The 8,968-nt window shown below is 49.0% G+C and overlaps 1 protein-coding gene across 1 annotated transcript; it reads right to left on the bottom strand.

Annotated features, from left to right (window-relative positions):
• Positions 1-1,179: 1,179 nt before the first annotated feature.
• On the bottom strand, positions 1,180-2,759 carry LOC123043956 (BSD domain-containing protein 1). The gene has a single exon (XM_044466570.1). It carries the CDS (start codon positions 2,695-2,697, stop codon positions 1,348-1,350), a length of 1,350 nt encoding a protein of 449 aa, XP_044322505.1. The 5' UTR covers positions 2,698-2,759; the 3' UTR covers positions 1,180-1,347.
• Between the last annotated feature and the right edge of the window lie 6,209 nt (positions 2,760-8,968).

Raw genomic sequence — 8,968 nt, 5'->3', positions numbered from 1 at the left:
AGGTATTTTTCTAAAAAAAAAACGTCTTACATTATGAGACGGAGGGAGTATATATATAGGAGCAAAGCAAAGGTAGGTTGTTTTCTCAAGCCTCTCCCCGTTCTTCCTACGCAACACCGTTCGGTTTGCTTGTGTTTGGTTGGGGAACCGACTGTAACGCAATGGAATGGTTCCGTTTCAGAGGAACAAGTCAGATTTCATTTCTGCGTTTGGTGCGTGCGACTGTAACGCAAGGCAAATTTAGAGCTTCAAACGAATGTATGACACTAGTTCAGCACATGCCAACAGATTTCACTATGTAACTTATCAAAAGGCGTCACACATCAAAACACAGATCATGAGACCAAACAATTTTCTTTTGCAGGGGATAGGATCAAAGATGTTGATCCGCAATTTAATACGTACTGTACATGTGATGTTAGTACAATCGTACAGACGAGCTACGTCAGCATTTTCAAAGTGACATGCTGAAAACATGCCCTCTTAGAAGAGGCTAATAATAAGCAGACCTCATAAAACTGTCCAGAAATGCAATTCGAATTGCCAACATGACTAAAAAAATGCCAGCATGACCACAAACATTACTTCATTTATAATTACAAACCTCTACTATTAAAAATGTGTTGGAAAAGAATACCGTAGCCTCTTCTATTACTGTTATCAAACTAGATGAACTGAACTAGTCTTTGGCATTGTCAAGAGCATACGAAATAAGCTCTGGTCTAATGTGGAGTACAATTTAAAGTTGGAAGTTAGAACTACTCATGGATGATTCACAAGGTTAAATTTATTCAGCCTGAAGATGTCGATAGTTTTTTCTCTTCCAAATAATACGATTGAGCTGTCACGGTTGTCTCAACTCTCAGGGCACTAATCTGTATCCGCTACTATTGGAGAAAGCTTGACATCTAATGCATGAAACATAGATCAGTGACGGGAAATGCCAATTTATGTGGTACAAACTCATGCACATTATTTGACTAGCAAAAGCCAAGAGGATACAAATCAAGGAACCTAGCTAACGGTATATTAGTATATCCCAGGTGAAAGGATGTTCTGAAAGAAATTGTTCAAACACTTGATACAAATTTCTTTTGTGATCAATGTACATTAAATGAAATAATGGTCAAATGAAACAACATATTTACAGTAACACAAACATATTAGCAAATTGATGCATTACCAAATGCCACTTTATAACATCAAACTTGAGTTTACACACGTATCCATAACATAAGCAGCGCAACTAAACCAATGTTTATTGGTCACATGATAGTATCTTGCACAAGTAATGGTATATAAAAAATGTAGACAATACAATCGACACTACCATACCAGAATGGCTTTTCAGGCCTTATCATCATCATCCTCAATGTCCCAACTCAAATCCTCGTCGTCTTCTGCAACACTCAGCCTCTTACGTAGCTCCTCCTTTGGAGCAGAGCTTGAGCCATGAGCACTCCCCTTCTTCTCCTCATGCTCCCCAAGATCCTCAATCTCGTCCCATTCAAGATCCTCCTCGGTCGCTGTTCGCTGTCTAGACACCATGGAGTAATCGCTATCCTTGCTCGAGTCACTTGTCTCATTCTTTGTCCCTTCTTTCACCTCAGCATCTCCAGTGCTAGAATGTGGTTCCTCAGCAGCAGTTTTATTGTCACTTGACTCTTCAACATTCAATTTCGATGCATCTTCCTTCTCCTCCTTGTCGACGACCACCATAGAGCTACCGAAAACTTCCGGCTGCGGTGAATCGGCATTCTTCTGTTCCTTATCCAGAGCACCGGCCTCTTCAACTGCATTGACTCTGCCTGCTACCTCCAGTTTCTCATTTTCTCTTTCCTGTACTTCAGGTTTCGGTTCTTCTTTGATTGGCGCTTGCTTGATCACCTCCTCTTTTGCTGGCTCCTCCTCCTCGACCTCGTCATCCACCTCCCAGCTCAAATCCTCCTCTTCCTCCTGCGCGATGACCCGCTTGACGAGCTTGGCCCTGGCGTCCTCCTGCTGCTTCAGCTTGTGGACGCGGTAAAAGTACCTGGCCCAGAACACGTCGCCGTCCACGGCGTCGGGGACGAGCCTGTCCACCATCCCTTCCACGGCGTCGCTCTCGTAGCACAGCGCCTCGATCTCGTCCTGCCTCTCCTGGAGGCTAAACCCCGCGCCCCAGGCCGCGAAGTCCTCGGCGTCCTCGGGATCGGCGGTGAAGGTGGCCGGATCCGACTGGAGCGCGCGCAGCTGCGCCTCGAAGCGGCTGTAGTACCTCAGGTGGCCCGAGGCGGGGCCGGGGTCGGAGTCGGCGGCGCCGGCGTCGGAGGGCGCGGGCGGGGAGGCGGCGGCGGAGGCGGTGGCGGCGACCTGCGCGATGGCGCCCTTGCCCTGGGCGACGATGTCGGCGAGGCCGTCGAGCGCGAGCGCGGAGGAGGGGAGGTCCCGCGCGGCCTGGGCGGCGGCCTCGCGGAGCGCGTCGGTCTCGCGGCGCAGGCCGGTGCTGAACTCGGCGAGGTCGCGGCGGTAGGCGTCGAGCACGGTCTCGGACTGGGAGGTGAGGGTCTTGAGCAGCCCGCCGAAGCGGCCCCACCCGCCCCCGTCGCCGGAGTCGGCGGGCGGGGACGGGGACGAGGAGGACCCCGCGGCGGCCTCCGGCTCCGGCGGCGGCGAGGCCGGGTCGGGCGCCGCGAGCGAGTTGAAGAGGAAATCCATCGCGGGCGGCGATTTGGATCCGGTCGGTCGGGGGGCGGGGGCGGGGCCGTTGTCGTGGAATCGCGTGTGCTTTCTTCGTGGGGAGTGGGGGTTGCTTTCGCTTGCGGGTGGGCCCGGGGAGGGGCGATGGGTTCCACTTGCGACTTGTGTGCTGTGCACGGGAGGGATGGATGTCTTGGGCTGGGTTGCACGAATGTGGTTCCGTTTCGTGCATCGCAGGTTTCCGCGGTTCTCCCGAATGGCACGCATGCACGTGCAGTTTCGGGCTTTCAAGTTTTGGAGTCCCCTACACATTTCATCGAAGAACAATAATGAAAAGTTTGAGATCAAAACACTTAAACGTGTCCAATGGGATGAGATAAGAGCATCTCTAGCAGATCCGGTATACCACCTTTCTGCGGATTTCGTTTACAGTATCCCGTAAACAAAAACTGCGGGACGGCGGACGGATCGGCAGAATAGATCCTGTAAATTTCGTCGGATTTTCTCACTTGATTTGAAACATCTAGTTCGCGCCATAGACAGCATCGTACTTCCACAAGTATAGTTCATCACATACAAAGCAAATTAAACTACTAGATAGATAGTTCCCCACATAGCACACCATTTGATAGATAGTTCAAACTTAATCTACTACACTAGATCTAAAACTTAAACGACTAGTTAGATCACTGGAGTTCTACTCATCTTCATCATTGCCATCACTGGAGCCGGAGCCGGACTTGCCCGTGCCGAGGTGATGCTCCATGAGGGAGTTGCAGAGCACCTACGCGAGCTCGTACTCCTCCTGGAGCGCCAGCAGCCGCGCTGCTACGGCTTCACCCCCAGCGGCGGCCGCCTCCCTCGCTTCGAACCAAGCATGCTCGGTCGCTCGGTGGCATTACACCGCCAGATCAAAGATGCGGTGCAGGTGGTTGAAGTTCACCCATGTGCATGCTTCGGCGCTGCGGGGCCGCGTGTCGCGGCGGCGCGCCTGCTCCTTGCGCCATTCTGGCACTGGAGGGCGGAGGAAGGAGCTCCCGGCCCCCTTGTCGTGGTCGTGCTTGCGAGGCGGCCCGCCGCCTTGGCCGCCGGCCCCCTTGGCCACCCCGACCGGCACCCATCGTTGACATCTCCGACAAGTTCGAGTGGCTAAACGCGCCGGAAATCGAGGCTGAAGTTCGGGGGATTTCTTGCCGGAGGAGAGGAAACCCGGTGGAGGGGAATGGGGGAAAAAGTCGGATGTGAACCCTAAATCGACCCAGAGCCAGCATATATACCGGAATCACGGGCGGTTTACGGGCCTCCCACATATGTTTTACGGACCAGACCCTCTTTGGCGGACCTGCTCAGGCCAAAGTTTTAGGCCGTCCCGTAAACCCGTCGAAAAAACGCATCTCGACGAGGTTATACAGGATCAACTAGAGATGCTCTAAGTCGTGGATCAAGGAGGTCAAATCCCGGACTCCACCGACACTAGGGCTCCCGCTCCACTTTTACGTGTTTTTTCTAAGCTTGATTAGAGCTTGTATCCTGCTCAGAAGGACGAGGTGGCGACGACTCTTTGAAGACATGATAAGGTTCTTTTCGTCTAACTCCCATCCCGACGGTGTGCTTAGTCATCAAATGGCGTCCGGAGGTGTGTCTTTTGTTGGGGAACGTAGCAATAATTCAAAATTTTCCTACGCATCACCAAGATCCATCCAAGAGATTCTAGCAACAAGAGAGAGAGAGAGAGGATGTGCATCTTCATACCTTTGAAGATCGCTAAGCGGGAACGTTACTAGAACGCGGATGATGGAGTTGTACTCGCGACGATTCAAATCGCAGAAGATCCAATCTAGCGCCGGACGAACGGCGCCTCTGCGTTCAACACACGTACAGCCCGGGGACGTCTCCTCCTTCTTGATCCAGCAAGGGGAGAGGAGAAGTTGAGGGAGAGCTCCGGCAGCACGACGGCGTGGTGGTGGAGCTTGCAGTTCTCCGGCAGGGCTTCGCCAAGCACTACGGAGGAGGAGGAAGTGTTGGAGAGGGGGAGGGTTGCGCCAGGGAAAGGGTGCGACAGCCCTCCCACCTCACCACTATTTATAGGGGCAAGGGAGAGGGGGGCCGGCCCCCTCCAGATGGATCTAGAGAGGGGGCGGAGGCCAAGGGGGGAGGCTTGCCCCCCAAGCCAAGGGGGACGCCCCCTTTAGGGTTTCCCACAAACCCTAGGCGCATGGGCCCTAGGGGGGTTTGGGCGCCCAGCCCACCTAGGGGCCGGTTCCCCTCTATATTCAGCCCATAGGGCCCTCCGGGGCAGGTGGACCCTCCCGGTGGACCCCCGGAACCCTTTCGGTGGTCCCGGTACAATATTGTAAACCCCTAAACACTTCGGCGACCGAATAAGGACTTCCCATATATAAATCTTCATCTCCGGACCATTCCGGTACTCCTCGTGACGTCCGAGATCTCATCCGGGACTCCGAACAACATTCGGTAACCACATACTAATTCCCATAACAACTCTAGCGTCACCAAACATTAAGTGTGTAGACCCTACGGGTTCGGGAATCATGCAGACATGACCGAGACATCTCTCTGGCCAATAACTAACAGAGGGATCTGGATACCCATGTTGACTCCCACAGGTTCCATGATGATCTCATCGAATGAAGCACGATGTCGGGGATTCAATCAATCCCGTATACAATACCCTTTGTCCACCGGTATGTTACTTGCCCGAGATTCGATCGCCGGTATCCCAATACCTCGTTCAATCTCGTTATCGGCAAGTCTCTTTACTCGTTCCGTAACGCATGATCCCGTGACTAACTCCTTAGTCACATTGAGCTCATTATGATGATGCATTACCAAGTGGGCCCAGAGATACCTCTCCGTCATACGGAGTGACAAATCCTAGTCTCGATTCGTGCCAACCCAACAGACACTTTCAGAGATACCTGTAGTGCACCTTTATAGCCACCCAGTTACGTTGTGACGTTTGGTACACCCAAAGCATCCCTGCGGTATCCGGGAGTTGCACAATCTCATGGTCTAAGGAAATGATACTTGACATTAGTAAAGCTCTTAGCAAACGAACTACACGATCTTGTGCTACGCTTAGGATTGGGTCTTGTCCATCACATCATTCTCCTAATGATGTGATCCCGTTACTAATGACATCTAATGTCCATGTTCAGGAAACCATAACCATCTATTGACAACGAGCTAGTCAACTAGAGGCTCACTAGGGACATGTTGTTGTCTATGTATTCACACATGTATTACGGTTTTCGGTTAATACAATTATAGCATGAACAATAGAAAATTATCATGAACAAGGAAATATAATAATAACCAATTTTGCCTCTAGGGCATATTTCCAACAGTCTCCCACTTGCACTAGAGTCAATAATCTAGTTACATTGTGATGAATCGAACACCCATAGAGTTCTGGTGTTGATCATGTTTTGCTCGTGGAAGAGGTTTAGTCAACGGATCTGCGACATTCAGATCCGTATGCACTTTACAAATATCTATGTCTCCATCTTGAACATTTTCACGATTAGAGTTGAAGCGATGCTTGATATGCCTGGTCTTCTTGTGAAAACTGGGCTCCTTGGCAAGGGCAATAGCTCCAGTGTTGTCACAGAAGAGAGTCATCGGGCCCGACGCATTGGGAATAACTCCTAGGTTGGTAATGAACTCCTTCATCCATATTGCTTCATGTGCTGCCTCCGAGGCTGCCCTGTACTCCGCTTCACATGTGGATCCCGCCACGACGCTTTGCTTGCAACTGCACCAGCTGACTGTCCTACCATTTAAAATATACACGTATCCGGTTTGTGACTTGGAGTCATCCAGATCTGTGTCGACGCTAGCATCGACGTAACCCTTTACGACGAGCTCTTCGTCACCTCCATAAATGATAAACATATCCTTAGTCCTTTTCAAGTACTTCAGGATATTCTTGACTACTGTCCAGTGTTCCATGCCGGGATTACTTTGGTACCTTCCCACCAAACTTACAACAAGGTTTACATTAGGTCTGGTACACAGCATGGCATACATAATAGACCCTATGGCTGAGGCATAGGGGATGACACTCATCTTTTCTCTATCTTCTGCCGAGGTCGGGCATTGATCCGTGCTCAATTTCACACTTTGCAAAATGGGCAAGAACCCCTTCTTGGACTGATCCATATTGAACTTCTTCAATATCTTATCAAGGTATGTGCTTTGTGAAAGACCGATGAGGCGTCTCGATCTATCTCTATAGATCTTGATGCCTAATATGTAAGCAGCTTCTCCAAGGTCCTTCATTGAAAAACACTTATTCAAGTAGGCCTTTATGCTTTCCAAAAGTTCTATATCATTTCCCATCAATAGTATGTCATCCACATATAATATGAGAAATGCTATAGAGCTCCCACTCACTTTCTTGTAAGCACAGGCTTCTCCATAAGTTTGCATAAACCCAAACACTTTGATCATTTCATCAAAGCAAATGTTCCAACTCCGAGATGTTGTCACCAGCCCATAGATGGAGCGCTGGAGCTTTCACACCTTGTCAGCATTCTTAGGATCGACAAGACCTTCCGGCTGCATCATATACAATTCTTCCTTTAGGAAACCGTTAAGGAATGCCGTTTTGACGTCCATTTGCCATATCTCATAATCATAGAAATGCGGCAACTGCTAACATGATTCGGGCGGACTTCAGCTTCACTACGGGTGAGAAGGTCTCATCGTAGTCAACCCCTTGAACTTGTCGATAACCCTTAGCGACAGGCCGAGCTTTATAGATGGTCACGTTACCATCCGCGCCAGTCTTCTTCTTAAAGATCCATTTATTTTGTATGGCTCGCCGATCATCGGGCAAGTCTGTCAAAGTCCATACTTTGTTTTCATACATGGATCCTATCTCAGATTTCATGGCTTCAAGCCATTTGTTGGAATCTGGGCCCGCCATCGCTTCTTCATAGTTCGAAGGTTCACCGTTGTCTAACAACATGATTTCCAGGACAGGGTTGCCGTACCACTCTGGTGCGGAACGTGCCCTTGTGGACCTACGAAGTTCATTAGAAACTTGATCCAAAGTTCCTTGATCATCATCATTATCTTCCTCTCTAGTCGGTGCAGGCACCACAGAAACATCTTCCTGAGCTACGCTACTTTCCGGTTCAAGAGGTAGTACTTCATCAAGTTCTACTTTCCTCCCACTTCTTTCGAGAGAAACTCTTTCTCCAGAAAGGATACGTTCTTGGCAACAAAGATCTTGCCTTCGGATCTGAGGTAGAAGGTATACCCAATGGTTTCCTTAGGGTATCCTATGAAGATGCATTTTTCCGACTTGGGTTCGAGATTTTTTAGGTTGAAGTTTCTTGACATAAGCATCACATCCCCAAACTTTTAGAAACGACAGCTTAGGTTTCTTCCCAAACCATAGTTCATACGGTGTCGTCTCAGCGGATTTAGACGGTGCCCTATTTAAAGTGAATGCGGCTGTCTCTAAAGCATAACCCTAAAATGATAACGGTAAATCGGTAAGAGACATCATAGATCGCACCATATCCAATAGAGTGTGATTACGATGTTCGGACACTCCATTACGTTGAGGTGTTCCAGGCGGCGTGAGTTGTGAAACAATTCCACATTTCCTTAAGTGCGTACCAAACTCGTGACTTAAATATTCTCCTCCACGATCTGATTATAAGAACTTTATTTTCCTGTCACGTTGATTCTCCACCTCACTCTGAAATTCCTTGAACTTTTCAAAGGTCTTAGACTTGTGTTTCATTAAGTAGACATACCCATATCTACTTAAGTCATCAGTGAGGGTGAGAACATAACGATAGCCACCGCGAGCCTCAATGCTCATTGGACCGCACACATCAGTATGTATATTTCCAACAAGTTGGTTGCTCGCTCAATTGTTCCGGAGAACGGAGTCTTGGTCATCTTGCCCATGAGGCATGGTTCGCATGTGTCAAATGATTCATAATCAAGAGACTCCAAAAGCCCATCTGCATGGAGTTTCTTCATGCGTTTGACACCAATGTGACCAAGGCGGTAGTGCCACAAGTATGTGGGACTATCATTATTAACCTTACATCTTTTGGTATTCACACTATGAATATGTGTAACATCACGTTCGAGATTCAATAAGAATAAACCATTGACCAGCGGGGCATGACCATAAAACATATCTCTCATATATATAGAACAACCATTATTCTCGGATTTAAATGAGTATCCATCTCGCATTAAACGAGACCCAAATACAATTTTCATGCTCAAAGCTGGCACT

The sequence above is a fragment of the Triticum aestivum genome, chromosome 2B (genome assembly GCF_018294505.1).
Source record: "Triticum aestivum cultivar Chinese Spring chromosome 2B, IWGSC CS RefSeq v2.1, whole genome shotgun sequence".
NCBI classification, from domain to species: Eukaryota; Viridiplantae; Streptophyta; class Magnoliopsida; order Poales; family Poaceae; genus Triticum; species Triticum aestivum.
The sequence above is the reverse complement of the archived record's forward strand: the minus strand, read 5'-3'. Positions and strand labels throughout refer to the sequence as shown.

What these genes read in the sequence shown, in the direction of transcription:
- LOC123043956 (XM_044466570.1), bottom strand. Translation starts at nt 2,697, where the DNA reads ATGGATTTCCTCTTCAACTCGCTCGCGGCGCCCGACCCGGCCTCGCCG.